Source organism: Candida parapsilosis, contig 006372 (assembly GCF_000182765.1).
Source record: "Candida parapsilosis strain CDC317 annotated contig 006372".
NCBI lineage: Eukaryota > Fungi > Ascomycota > Pichiomycetes > Serinales > Debaryomycetaceae > Lodderomyces > Lodderomyces parapsilosis.
This window is the reverse complement of record NW_023503283.1, coordinates 372,465-386,941: the sequence shown is the minus strand read 5'-3', so window position 1 is coordinate 386,941 and position 14,477 is coordinate 372,465. Positions and strand designations below refer to the sequence as shown.

At 37.6% G+C, this 14,477-nt stretch overlaps 7 protein-coding genes across 7 annotated transcripts; 3 read left to right on the top strand and 4 right to left on the bottom strand. All coding sequences in view use genetic code 12, as the record gives it.

The window, feature by feature from the left end:
* Window positions 1-283: 283 nt before the first annotated feature.
* On the bottom strand, window positions 284-2,419 carry FRE10 (Fre10p; the record flags this gene model as incomplete). The annotated part of the gene is made up of 1 exon (XM_036811059.1): window positions 284-2,419. One exon carries the CDS (start codon window positions 2,417-2,419, stop codon window positions 284-286), a length of 2,136 nt encoding a protein of 711 aa, XP_036667534.1.
* A 3,017-nt stretch (window positions 2,420-5,436) lies between these two features.
* Window positions 5,437-6,213, bottom strand: COX11 (Cox11p; the record flags this gene model as incomplete). The annotated part of the gene is made up of 1 exon (XM_036811058.1): window positions 5,437-6,213. The coding sequence occupies one exon, from the start codon at window positions 6,211-6,213 to the stop codon at window positions 5,437-5,439; it is 777 nt and encodes a 258-aa protein (XP_036667533.1).
* A 224-nt stretch (window positions 6,214-6,437) lies between these two features.
* Window positions 6,438-6,779, top strand: CPAR2_401720 (uncharacterized protein; the record flags this gene model as incomplete). The annotated part of the gene is made up of 1 exon (XM_036811057.1): window positions 6,438-6,779. One exon carries the CDS (start codon window positions 6,438-6,440, stop codon window positions 6,777-6,779), a length of 342 nt encoding a protein of 113 aa, XP_036667532.1.
* Window positions 6,780-6,789: 10 nt separating this feature from the next.
* SEC15 (Rab GTPase-binding exocyst subunit) lies at window positions 6,790-9,573 on the bottom strand (the record flags this gene model as incomplete). The annotated part of the gene is made up of 1 exon (XM_036811055.1): window positions 6,790-9,573. The coding sequence occupies one exon, from the start codon at window positions 9,571-9,573 to the stop codon at window positions 6,790-6,792; it is 2,784 nt and encodes a 927-aa protein (XP_036667531.1).
* Window positions 9,574-9,875: 302 nt separating this feature from the next.
* Window positions 9,876-10,709, top strand: CPAR2_401700 (uncharacterized protein; the record flags this gene model as incomplete). The annotated part of the gene is made up of 1 exon (XM_036811054.1): window positions 9,876-10,709. The coding sequence occupies one exon, from the start codon at window positions 9,876-9,878 to the stop codon at window positions 10,707-10,709; it is 834 nt and encodes a 277-aa protein (XP_036667530.1).
* Window positions 10,710-10,718: 9 nt separating this feature from the next.
* CPAR2_401690 (ureidoglycolate hydrolase) lies at window positions 10,719-11,360 on the bottom strand (the record flags this gene model as incomplete). Its single annotated transcript, XM_036811053.1, has 1 exon — window positions 10,719-11,360. One exon carries the CDS (start codon window positions 11,358-11,360, stop codon window positions 10,719-10,721), a length of 642 nt encoding a protein of 213 aa, XP_036667529.1.
* A 310-nt stretch (window positions 11,361-11,670) lies between these two features.
* FZO1 (mitofusin) lies at window positions 11,671-14,301 on the top strand (the record flags this gene model as incomplete). Its single annotated transcript, XM_036811052.1, has 1 exon — window positions 11,671-14,301. One exon carries the CDS (start codon window positions 11,671-11,673, stop codon window positions 14,299-14,301), a length of 2,631 nt encoding a protein of 876 aa, XP_036667528.1.
* Window positions 14,302-14,477: the final 176 nt, after the last annotated feature.

Below are 14,477 nucleotides of genomic sequence, written 5' to 3'. Positions count from 1 at the left end.
CACAATGGAATGTATTATTTACCTTTTTCGATCCGTCCAATCTAGCTTCTATTGTTGACAGTGCTTTATTCTGTTTATTTTTTTTTTTTTGGTTTTCTTTTCTGCTCTGGCGTCAAAACCCGCCTTAGGTCATCGGCACTATTTTATACCCGACGGACAGACAGCTTCTTCCCTAGCTCTACAGGTAACAACTGATATATTAAATATGCCATGTAAAGACAAACTCTATAAATAATTAAAAACCAAAGGACCAATAATATTATACAAAACGATATCCCGTCCTTTACCAACCTTGGATTTGTTCAAACAATTCAATTCTATACTGTGAATCATTCAAGTGATCAGCAACCGATTTCCTAACGTCATCAACCATTGACCCATGAGCGCATGAAGCAATAGCTAATGGTGTGACAGTTTCCTTGATCTCTTCCCCAACAAGGGCATAAAAATCAGGTCTATACTCTCTGAATTCAACGTGATTCAATTGCTTTCTAATTTTAACAATATAATCTTCCTTTTCATATGAATCAGACTTCTTTTCTTGTTCTTCTTCCTGCTCCAATTCATCATCGGTTAATTCAGTGGCAATCGGTTCAGTTAAGCCGACATGGGGTTGAGTGACATATACAATTGGAGTGATTGATGGCAAATCTTTGAGTTTTTGTAATTCTTGGTAAAACCATTCCAATGAACGATAATGACGAATGACCCAATAAAACTTGATTGATCTTGCTTCACCAAATCTTTTGGCAATAGAAGTGGCTTCGTAATAAAGACCAGGAATACCATTACCACCAGCAATGAAAACACTTGATTCAAATCTGTTGATAGCAACCGGGTTACCATATGGACCTTCTACTGAAACCTTGATTGAAGCAGTTTGACTTGGTTGTTTGGCCAAGTATTGATACAATCCATGCGTCATACCCCCTTTAACTTTCAAATAGAAAGTAATGGTCCTATTTTCAGCAACGGAGTCAACAATAGTGAATGGATGTGATTGCCAGAAACAGGTTGGTCTCATGAAGTGAATAAATGCATGACAACCAGGAAAAGGGATCCACCAAGCTGGTCTAGAAACGGTAACTTTAACGGTTTCATTTGCAATCAATTGCACTTGAGCTGTACGTAAACCAAACGAAGCTAATCTTGCAAGACGAACAACATGGTCAAATACCCAAACCGCAACTGTGGCAATCATAAAGTAATGGAAATGTTGTGGTCTGGCATGAATCCATAACCCAGCAATGGCAAATACTGCCATCAAGATATGAATTAAGACAAACAACTCATAATTGTGTCTTCTGAAATACATCAATGATTGAAAACACATAATACCCATGGCAACAATAGCAACAGTACCCCAACGAACATAAGGCTCTTCAAATCTTGTTTCGTATTTGCCCAACTTTTTACCGTTATAAGTCATACCAACAGCGTGAGCAATGGACATGAAAAACACAATTCTTGAGATCCACTTGTGAATGTAGACAAACCTAGCATATGGCCATCCACTAATCCATTGCATGAAGTTGTTTCTACCGGCAAACAAAACCAATGGAGGCATCAACCACATGACAATTTGTCCTGTTCTATCAGCAACTTTTCTTCCCAATTCATTTGACTTATCTGGCCAGATATAGTTTGGAACAACGTGGACATAGTTGGTACAACACATGATCAAAGCCATAGCAAACCATCCAAAGACAATAATCGATTCCAATCTAGTTGGGAACATAACAACCAAGTACTTGAGCACAACTTTATGATGGACATGTGTTTTGCTAAACAATGCGGGTAAAGTAAAGTATTTACGGAATGCGTTAACAATTCCACCCTTGAATGACTTGATGAATGATGGGAAAAGGAAATAACACAAGTTGATGGCACCAGCAATAAACAAAACACCAAACCAGTAACACATCAAGGCAATTCCAAACCATTGAGCATAGTTGTAATTGTACCATCTAGTAGCAACAGCATCATAAGCTTTATCAACTTTCTTCTGGGTCAACAAAACTGGCTTGTAATACAATGTCGATTTGTTGAACCCTTCCTCAGCAGTGGTATTAACGAAACCAAAATCAGTGGCATTTTGTAAAGCAGCAAAATATTGATCTTCCGTCAAATTCTTCTTTTTACAACTTTTTAAAAACAATTTACGTGAGTTCTTGTTCTTGTAGTTCATCATATATTCAATACACTCAGCCATGGTACCCAATGCTGGCTGATTACCAATATCACAATATCCATTCTTCACATCCTCACCAAAAAATGTAGCAGTTTTTCCAATGACACCAGTACATGCTTGAACAGGGAAATCATCCGCGTGATATATCTGGTAGCCGTCCTTACCAGCGTATACTGATGCAAGGCACAATGAAATTAGGGTGTAAATTGATTTATTAAGGGACACCATATTTATTGTGATGTTATCTTTTCTTCTCTCGCTTCAGCTGCAAAATAAAAAGTAGACTAAGAAGGAAGAAGTTGTTTTGACAATAAGTAGGATTAACAAAAAGAAGAAAATTGCAAGCGAGACATTGTTGGGTATATATATATATATATGTATGTATTATCAATTGCATCTACCCTTTCAAGTTTTGGGTACAGTTTGCGATGGGTAAGTTCAAAAACGGAACAAACCATATTTGCATTGTCTTCTCAAAAGTAAGCCGCTTGTCTTTGTGCTGCTTTAAAAACAATGCATTTGACATTTTCTGTTTGTGTAAGCTTTATTTTTAGACAAAAGAAAGCTTTACCTGCATACAACATAACAATACAGAGACACAGTTGTAAAAGAGATATTGTTTCTTCTTCACAATAATTGATTGGTGTATAGCGAGAACCATCTGTTTGTGGTAGAGATGCATTACAAAATTGAACAATATCACTGGCTGGCTTCTTCATTGACGTAAGAGTCGTTAAGTGTATGGGTTTGTATCACTTCTCCGGGTTGTTCTAGATTGAGTTTTCGAGTCGATCAAATAGATTAGATTTTTAACAAAACAAGTGTCGTCTACAAACGCTTAAAAAGGTACAAAACGACACTCTTTCTCAAGTAACCTTCTAATGCTTCACTATCTTTTTTCAACAATTCCCTCGTGGGTCAGTAACAACTCCGAATTAATGTGCTCGTGGTAAAATTGCAAGTTGTGCAGGTGGAAGAAGATAAGGAATAATTGGCAAAACCAACCACCTACGGTAATAGCAAAATCATTGGTTTTTCTTGGCTTGGAAAACGTTGGGATGGGATCCACAATTTTGTTGGAGCAACATTGACACAAAAATTATTCAATCGTATACACAATTCAATGTAACTTATTAGGTTATTTCTACAACACTCCCTATTGGGTACGACTTGATTGCTTAGGTTCGTTTCTCTTTCTCTCTAGGTGCAGTTCGACGTGGCTTTTGTAAAAGTTTTCGTGGTCTGCGCTGGATTGCCCATGAAAATTTTTTTCCCAAAACAAAGGCTTATTTTTATCTGATCAATCAATCAATACGTTTACAAAGAAGAACCAAAATTTTTATTAATTAAATGTCTATTGTTTGAATATCATAACCATTAATATGTACTCAATCACACAATAGAATAACCTATCCTATTGTGTCACCTGTGTTTTTAACTGAATTGAGTAAACATACGACTCCTTATTGGCTACAGCCACTTGTAAGTGTTGTATTTAAGCAAATACTTTTTCAAAATTGTGTCGCTATGTGTAACTAGCCAACGGGCATAAATTTTCATCCGTCAAACATAATACAATAAAGAAGTTTCGGTGAGATATTCAGCTTTCAAATATAATTTCAAGTATCGTAAGCAAATACTATTATGAACTTGTTCACTATTGCACATTATCTTTTCTACCCCGTGGTTGATGTAAATCCCCCTGAATGTGATTGAGAGCTGTCAAATTTAAACCTCTTGACCTGATAATGTTGAATATTTTCTTGGTATTTGTGAATGCAAATGTATCACACTTAAAAAGCTTAATCACACTATCCAATCAACATTAAGTACAACGAAACACTCTTGTACGGCATCAAATTGGAATTAAACAGAAAAAAAAGGTACACAAAGTATTCTGTTTTGTGTAATACCACTACATACTTTTGACTTTTAATCAATTCCATCAAAGAAAAGGAAAAGCTTGACGTCCAATTTAACACAAAAGTGATTGCACTAGACAAAACACATTTGGTTTCATTACTACCGATGTGCTTTGGGCTCACCGTTTGACCCTTGTCAAGGAGTATCGTAACCAGTTAGTTTGCACATTATTAATTGATTAGTAAAAATGGGTCTATTGTTTTTATTGTGATTGTACAGTGTACATGGCCCTATAAAAGAATTGGAAAACCATTTCTGCAAAGTACAAAAATAGAGGGATTACATTAGCATTAAGTTTTGACGTGTAGGGATTTGTAATCAAGATAATGCGTATTCCCTGTAAAGTAAGGGTTATTTTCAAGAAAGAGTTGGCGAAAGTCGCCACGGTTCCAGCAGCGTCGTAGGAATAGGCGCGAAATACGGAATACAGAAACTAACAAGTTTTATTGGTTACGCAGATTTCACCTAGAAGACAAAATTGCGCAGCTTGCTTCTGCGAGCAACTGCTGTGTAATGTTATCTGAGATGTCTACAAACTCAGAAAAAACAATTTGGGGCTCCAGGGTACACTTTTTGGATGGATATTTCTTCCAAAGTCTCTATTAAAAGCTTGGTGCTAAGGGTCACATTTTGTGACTGATGTACAACCAAAACCTCTTGATGTTTTTTTGATCGAATATGACAACATTTCTGGCACGTCACAAACATAAAAATTCTTTGTCGATTTTCGGACTCCTTCGCATTCTATGCTTATTCGAGGGTGCTGATAATATACTTTTCCATGTGCAAGTCGCTAGGTTCTTGCCTTCTTTCTCATGAAATTGTACTCGCTATTTGAGCTCATTCATTTCTTCGTTAGCAGGAAGCTTTTGCCCCTTACATAATTTCCTTTTCTTCATTCCTCTAACTTCATGCAATGTAGAAGAGGTTAGTTTCGATTGTACCAGCACCTAATGCTATAATCACAATTTGGCGTGCAGCACGTGCTTCCATTTGCACCAGCAACAAACGCTACCTAATTCCTTGATTCCTTGTAAGGCACGTTCTATACATCCAAACAGATTAGTTTGTTCATTGGGTTAACCTTTACCTTTAGGCTGCGACTCAAGTAAAGCTTACAAAGGTAATCGTATGATGGCTGACTTTGCTTTTTGTGCAATAGCGCACATAGTTACATGTTTTACTGTAGATCTGGTAAGTGCTTTGTATCGATTGTGAATATTGTAGAAATAATATTTTTCTCTCTTTGTTCGATCGTATTTACACGTTATCAAATTCTATTTACATGAATCGTACTCCTTTACAGGTTTCCCCTTCCTTCATCACTGCACCATCTCTGCTTTTAATTCCAATTTTCCAGATGGCACTGCAGATAATTCACCATCAGAATAGGCTGCTTTGAAAAATGAGTAATGCAAAACAATATCGTCTATACTTCTCATGTTTGGATCTTTGGCAAAGTCAGGATCAATGAAAAAGAAAACAGGCATGTCAACTTCTTCACCGGCACTCAATCTCTGCTCTTCAAAACAAAAACATTGAATTTTGTTGAAATAAGCAGCAGCATTTTCAGGTATAATGGAATATGTAGCCATTCCAATAATATCCTCCTTACTCATATTTTTCGCACGGTAAAAAGCCAATGCTGTCTCACCAGGAACAACATAAACTTCTCTTTGTAAAGGTGTGAATTTCCATGGTAAAACACCAGAAGACTGACAAGTAAACTGCACACGAATACGTTTGTTAGTGTCAACTGGAACTAATTTGTCAGGGGTGAATCGTGTACTATCAGTAATTGGGATACCTCCCCATCCTGTACGTTGACAAATAGCACGATAAACAGGAACAGCACAGAATGCCAATGCAAGGAAAACAATGCCTAGGGAGGTAGTGTAGTACGTTGCGGTTCTGTTCTTGTATCGTTGACGCTCTTCTCTTTCCTTTGTGAGTTTATCAAGACGAGCTTTTTCTGCTTCAAGTTTAGCTTCATTTTGCGCTTGACTCAGTTCATTGAGTTGTTTGCTGATAGTTGATTGTTGAAACTGGCGTGCCAAATAAGGTGCAAAAAGCGGTTGACGAGGTGCCACCCTCAACATTTGTATACTCCTCAAACTCGCAGTACGTAGTCTTATAATTCCAATCATTGTGATGGCATACGTCAAAAAGAAGTGACTTTCTATTGTCTTTTTTGGTGAGTATGTCAGAAAAAAAAAACAGGCTACTCTCAGATGAAACTAAACGAGGAGGGTTTGAAAAAGAAAAAAAAAAAAACCAGAAAGAGCGACCATTACAATCGATGATCTAGAACTACACACCAACAATGATATCACGATCACCTATACGATACTCACGTATAATTTCTCACTTTAGACCAATCTCCTCAAGAAATTATTCAACCATCATACCCGACACCTCAGTACAACCTTCAAAGCCAAAGCTATCGCAATTCAGTCATGCTATTTTCAATACCCTCACAATTTCCTTAACCACATATCTACTTTTGCATACCTTGTGGACCAATCTAGAGTTTAACGAAGTAGAGGCTGATCTAGTGGCAAAATCTAATGATTTGGAATCTCAAATACAAACTATAGTTACAGAGTTGAAACAACAAGAATTAAATAAGAAGCAAAGTTGGCTTGGAAAGTTGAAATTTTGGTAATCGTTTCAAATCACTCGCCGTTTTGATCATTTTGCCCATTTTGTTTGAACCTGCCTGCAAATTGTGCAAGTCTTGAACCCGTGATTGACCCAGTTGTTGATGCCAAACCAGGTGACAGTCTTGCTCCAGAGTCTGCTCTCGGTGATGGTGACGGCGAAGCAGGTCTCGAATTGGGATTGGACCTGAGATTCAACCCTGGTGTGCTGTCTTCATCATTGTATTTGTTTCCCATAAGGTTGGAAAAATTCCGACTGGATATTGAATGGGAAATTGAGTTTGTAGTGTTTGAGCGTTGAGGTGATCTATGGATGCTTGAATTGCGTGCCAATAAGGCATCTTCCCTACCTTGCATTTTGCTGATTAATTGGACACCCTTTTCAAACTTTATCGAACTAAAGTTTCTTGTCCTGTATGTATTATTGGTCAAGTACTCTTCATAGTTGTCCAACTTCAACAAATCAACACTCTGTCGTAATTCCGAAAATGTAGAATCTATGGAAACATTACCTTGCGATGCATCTGCCGCCTCTTCAGCGTCACCTAATCTTTGCATTGATTTTTCAAGATACTTGATATCCAAGTCAAAGTTGTCAATAAACACTGAATTATACTTGGGTGCATCGTGGAGGATACCTAAAAAGTACTGTGAAACAAAATCATACGCTCTAAACAAACCCAAAGTACGCAATTGAGGTGATAAGTTTTCGAAAATGGATGTAAATAAATTCTCCAAAAACATTGCGAAATCCTTGACAGAAAAATTGGCCTCCGAATTGCGCTCCAGAACTGGTGGTGTAAAATCTTCGTATTCTACCAAATCCAACAACTCTTGCAACTTTGTGTCCACCATTTGATAAAGCGTTTCTTCGGAAAATTTCTTCAACTTGGTGAATGTTTCCACTGCCTTTAACGTGAATGTGCCGTTGTTGTCGATGTTGTGGATCCCCATGCCCGTCTCTTGCCTTAATGTGACATTGAGAAGCTTACCAATTTCCATCAACCCTATTATGTAGTGCTCCAAATTGACAAAACTTTGAGCAGTGACCTCTTTGTTGGTGGAGTTTTTACGTATAAAATCTTCAATTTCCCACGCTATTCCAAATCCCTTCTTCTCGCCCAAAAACTGTTCAAAAATATCATTGACAATGACGTTAATTATTTCGTTGATTTCGTAGTTGTAATAGACTTCAATAAACTTTAACGTTTTAAGAATTAGTTTGTGCAAAATCTTACAAAAAGTTGCATAGTCTTCACTGAATGGAAACTTGACGGGGAACTTGTTTCTAACACGTTCAGGGGCAAACGGTGCATCCTTAAAGTAAAACAAGGTTTTCATAACGTCTCTATATCTCCTTTCATCCACTTGCAATGATGTGTACAACTCCTTTTGCATGGCCCCAATGTACTGCTTTCTAAAGTCTTGCACAATTAATGGAGCGAAGTAGTCCTTAAAGATAATCATCAACACCTCGTAAAGATCACCAATGTAATACTCGTTTGAATCCATGATTTGCATAAAGTCACCAATAACTTGTTTGAATCCGTGTAGCTCCCGAAGGTCATAGAAATCGTTTCTCTTGAGATTAAACAATAAAACTGGCTTCAATTTTGATACGTACGATATCCACAAATCATCTGCTTGATTGTTCGTTCTTAACTGAAATTTTGTAATCAAATTCAACTGCTTGTCCATGACAAAAAACGCTGCAATCTTTTTCAAGTACTCGTCTAGTTCATTGTTGCTAAAGATAATCTCTTTCTTGTTCGCGGAAGCTGAGGTAAGCGGATAAATGATGCGGCTGTATTTTTTCATCCACTCTTTGTAGTAAACATCCCTAAGAGTATCCAATTCATGAAGAGTCAGATACACCAAGATTGCATCATAAACATTATTTAACGGTATCTTTAACGACTCATCAAAAAATATATCGTAATTCAATGTGGGATCCCGCAAACTCAACTCAACAGGTGAGTTCAATTTATAAGGTCGGTACATTTCGTGTTTATTTTGTTGTTCTCTCCAAATATCTTGCAATTCAGCAAGATTTTCATACAAAGCTTCACCCACTGCGCGCAACTTCCTCTCCAAATTGATGGACAACCATTTAGTCAAGTTTTCAAACGAATCATCTTCAATCATTTTCGTTAAGTGTGGAGTCGACGCAACTATTTTCTTTGCAAAACTAAACTCATCTACTTTCTGTATATGAACGTTTGTCATTTCATCTATCAACTTTAACGCCAGAAAGTACTTTGTTTGCTTTATCAAGTCTAAAATCCTATTCATCAATTCCAACACCTGTATGCATTCTGTTAACACCACATGAGTCTCATTTATTCGATTGCACACTTCTTTGTACTTTATGTAATTCTTCTTTCTTGTCATTAACTCAAAGGCGGATTTGTTCAAGCCTTGGTGCACAGTGAGAAACTGGTTATTCAATTCGTCAGCACTTCGGTGGATGCTTGCTATCGTTTCCATGCATTGATTAATTTCATCCATAGACTCAATAGAGACTTGGTTCAACTCTTCGTCTTTCTGGTGAACAATATCATTCAACTTGGTTATTAGCTCATTCAACCCATTCAGTTTGACTGCGTTTTTAATAATCGGTGCAAGGCTATCTAGGTAGTCGTCAGAGTTCAACGAAGTTTGAAATATTTCTTCGTCTCGAAGCAACAAGTTCTCCAATTGGATACTGTCGACTGCCAGCTTTTTGTCCTTGGCCGCTACGGCTGTTTTTGCTTCGCTGTGGCCGTTGGATATTGGTACGCTGCTTCTTGATGGAGCCATTTCACTTATCGCGGTGGGAACCTTGTTGTAATTGCTGATCGTTGGATCGGGTGTTTAGGTGTGCTCTCTTTTTTTTTTTTCTTTTTTTATCCGACACTAACGATCTTTCCAGATCTTGACAAACACGCTGCTTTAATGACAAGGTGATCCAGAGTCAAAGGAGTTTGATACCAAGAACCAACTATAACACTTGACTAGACTACAGATTTGTAGCTCGACCTGAACGCTATAGTCTAAAACTGCATATTGCTGTGTACACAGTGTTTTTCTGAATTTCGGTATTTACACTGACCCTTCATCAAATGTTACCTAACCATGTACTTATAATAGGTCCCCCAAACAGCGGAAAGTTGCGAATTGCTGATCTTTTTTTGGAGAATGATGTAAAAACGACAAGGTCAGAGATCGACGAAGACTCACATAGTGGGATTATTCAAGTGACCTCATTATCAACAAAATATTACACAGTTTCGTTGAAGCTTATGATTGATGAATATCCGTCGAGTCGACACAAGCTGTCTGAGGATGAAGATTCCATAAAGGAGTTAATTGAATGGAAGAATGAATTCTTCACTCACGAAGCTGACGAGTTGAGGGAGGCAATAGATGGTATTATCTTTACCTTTAATATGAATACGGGAGAGTCGAATTTTCTCTCAAACTTGTTGACGCAAGTGGATGATATTCGAGCTAGACTAGAAGAAGATGGAAACTGGAATGGTTTTTTGGCTATTATCGGAACTGTCCCGACCGGGGAAGGAGTGGAGTTATTTAAAATGGATCAAATAGAAGATGAGGTATTAACTCGTGGACTTGAATTTATCAACTTTGAAAAAAGTGGTACCAATGAATATCGAGAGCTCGTGGGGAAAGATAGATTGAAGGAGTTGTTAGAAACTCACGATTGGTCCAACATGGAATTGATCAGAGATGATGAGAATAAATATCAAAATAGTAAAATCAGGAAGTTTCTGGAAATGCAAACCAGCTTGTTGAATGAGTCTGATCGCAATATAGATTTAGAGCAAATGTTTTCAAAGATAAATTTGGCAAGAGAAAATGCCAGCAACTTACCTCAAGCTGAAAGAGAAAAGTATGCAAAAGAAATGGTTGACGAATTTATGGAGTTCATATAGAAAAATAAATCAAAGTTTTGGTGTACTTAATGTATACTCGATGTTGTAGCCTGGTTCAAAGTAGCATTCCTGACAGTCTTCGTCAGCCACTCCATTTTCATGTATTAAAACAGCAAAATCCAAGTGTGGAATTGTCTCATCAATTACAACCATAGGAGCATGCCATATACCAGCTCCATACGTGATAGATTGATTTCCCTTGCATAAAAATGCTTTAATTTGAGAAGGGTCGGGTAACTTTTCTGAAGTTGACCCATCAGTTTTGGCAACAATAACCAAATACGATAATTTATTTTTGTCTTGTCCCATAGGTACAAATGTCTGTGTGCTAAATGGGTGTCTCTCCAATACCTTTGATAAGTACACAGCTTTTGAACCACCATGCTTTATCAAGTGCTTTGGAGCAGTGCATCTGAAAATGTTCCAATTGGCGGACTCCTTGCCACCGCTGGGCGAGTTTCGAAAATTGTTGACTATGGGGGCCACCTTATGTAACTTTATTGCTGTACCGTAATTTGCTTCTGATTTCTCAGCCTTCTGTAGTTGATGATCTGCACTAATGACACCACCATACGGTGCAAATGCTTCAGGCGTCAATGGAGAAGCAACGATATGGCTCTTTCCATCCACTTTAAAAGTCTTTAAAGCCATGCCTGAAGGAAGAGATGTGATGGTTGTTGGGGGTAATATTCTACATCCTTTGATTTCATTTTAATCAATTCACGGTAATATCCGAAGTTTGACGAAAAGCCCAACAATCACGTGGATGGTCTTTAATATCCGTGATCACAAAGAAAGAAAAAAAAAATTGTATAACGAGAGAGAGAGATCATTCCATAATTTGACATTTCATTTCCCTTTCGAATATTGCCTTCATTGACCGAACTCTTTAAGACACAATATTCTTAACCAAGTGCATAGCTACTACACACTTGTGTTGCATTAACCTCCGATACACACCATGTCAGGATTCCCTAATCTTCAGCCCAAGCAGTCGAAGCACCAATCCCACGAAGGTAATGATGACGGAGAGACTCTTATAGATGGGTCTTCAAGTAAACCTTCGCACTTGGTGTATGTACCTGGCGAAAGTCAGTTATCCCATGATGGAACAACGTTGTTTGATGGAGTAGAAGGAAGTAGTTCGCTGGGCTTTGGACAAGGTACGCCTTTTCTGAATCAACAGCATATCAATGCTTCTTTGCAACAGCTTAAATACAACGACAACAAACTATCATTGGATCGTTCTATCAACCAAACTATAGAACTAATTGAAGAAATCATCAAAGAGAATAAAGAGCGTCCAGTTTTCTATCCAACTGAAATTGAAGATGGGTCAAAGATTTTGTTGAACAGTGCAAAGGCACATTTAGGTTTAGTGAGACAAAACTCAAGCATTAAGCAATTATCAAAGCAAAAGATCAAAGAGGATGATATTAGTAAAGATTTACCAGAATTTAAAATTTTGAAAATCAATATTCGTGGTGGCCATGGTGACGACAATTTAGTATCCAACTTGGACAAAAAATCGATAGCAGCATTATTGGAAAAGAAATTACACGGCCAAACCAAGTACTTGCTCAATTTGAAAGAGAGGGTTGACGACACTTCATCAAAGGTGTTTGTCACTGGTGATTTAAATGCGGGAAAATCAACTTTTTGTAATGCCCTTTTAAGAAGAAAGCTTTTACCGGAGGATCAACAACCATGTACTTCTGTTTTTTGTGAAGTTATTGATGCTCAGAAGGAGAATGACGATGTCGAGGAAGTGCACGCAATTCCGATAGAAAAGGAGTACAAGAAAAGTGACGAATCTACGTATGAAGTGTACCCACTAGGGGAGTTGGAAAACTTGGTGTACGATTGTGACAAGTACAAGTTGTTGAAGGTTTATGTTCTCGACAATCGGTCGTTCCAAGAGAGTTTGCTTCGGAACGGTGTTATTGACGTCAAACTCATCGATGCGCCAGGATTGAACATGGACTCTTATCAAACAACACAAGTATTTTCACGCCAAGAGGAGATTGATTTAGTGGTTTTCGTTGTTAGTGCAGAGAACCACTTTACCTTATCTGCAAAGGAGTTCATTGCAGCAGCCGCTAATGAAAAGAGGTATGTTTTCATTGTTGTCAATAGGTTCGATAATATCAAAGACAAGGAAAAGTGCAAGAAAAGGATCTTGGATCAAATCAAGAATCTTTCACCTGACACATACAAGAACGCAAAGGAATTCATTCATTTTGTCAGCTCCTCAGAAATAACTGCGGATGGTGGTGATGGCGGTGACGGTGATGATGGTGGTGATGGTGGTGACGACGACGACAATGACAACAATAACAATCCTGACCATCCCGATTTTGATCTTCTTGAAGCATCGTTACGAAAATTTCTTTTGGAAAAACGATCCATTTCAAAGCTACTTCCGGCAAAGAGTTATCTTCTTAACTTGTTACATGATCTACAAACGTTGAGCAAGATTAATGAGAAAATGTACAATGATGAAAGAAATGAAAAGTTACTGGAGCTCAATAGCCTGGTTGCTCCTAAAGTTGATGAGATCATTTCCAAGTCCCATAAAATCGCCGATACTATCAGTTCAGTAATTGAAGCTGCATGCACTCAAGTGTACAATGATACCACCAAAGAAATGGTTTCAATTATTGATAACTTGGGTGACAGACCAGTCGTACAATACGAGGGATTGCAATATCTCTTTGAGTATGCAAAGGAATCACAATTGGCATTAATGGATGGCATTTACGATTCAGTGTTGAAGAGCGAGGAAATGGCAAAACAACTTACTGCCGCAAAAGTTGACGAAATTACAAAGTATGGTAAAAACACTTTGGGCGAGGAGTTTCTCAATGACAAGAAGTTTAATTCTCAGTTGATGTTTTCCAGAGTCAAAGACGACATTGGCAAAAATATTGAAGATACTATTGAAGTGTCTGATTTCTTTGATCCGTCTGTTGATTCATTTTTAGTGTTTGTTGGACTCCCAGAAAGTTATGTAAACGCAACAAAGCATCAAATTTCATACTTCAATCCAGTTTCTGTCATCACAGCAATTCCGTCAAATGCAGTTGCGTTGAAAGAACAACTACCCACTCAATTGACGTTGCACACTTTGTATTCATCGGGTAAACTTTTGACCACTGGTGCGTTGATCAATCGGTTGTATCACTTTAGCAATTATGTATCGCCCAGCACCATTAGAAGGGTTGCTGTTCCGGTACTTATTGGTATTTCCGGAATTGCAATTTATTATCTTATTAGCGATATTCCAAATGCTTTACCAAGAAAGCAAGCTAAAAAGATCAAAAAGAAAATTCAAGAGATGAATTATGTTCACAACAATTCATTGCGTATTTCCAGTGAATGTCGGCAAGTTTTGAATTATCCAGCAAGACAAGTCATGAACAATTTCCAAACCAGCATTGACAAGAACTTGTCTCAGAAGAAAAAGTTGGAGACGTATATTAAGGACGCTGAAATTAGTTCAGGGTTTTTCAAACAATTGTTGCTGAAAGTCAATGATCAGCAAAGAATTTTGAAAGAGATTGATTTGGAGAGTCTCAACTTTGTTGATTGAATAGTTATGTAGCTCTTGTATATATATAAAAATGAATGTCATTGCATGTAGGGAAATCACTACGACTTATACTGTCATCATATTCAAGAGTTTTGTCAAAATTGCACGACCTATAAATTGAATAAAGTTGAAACAGAGCGAAAGAAAAGTTCACCACATTCATAATCGGGTTTATC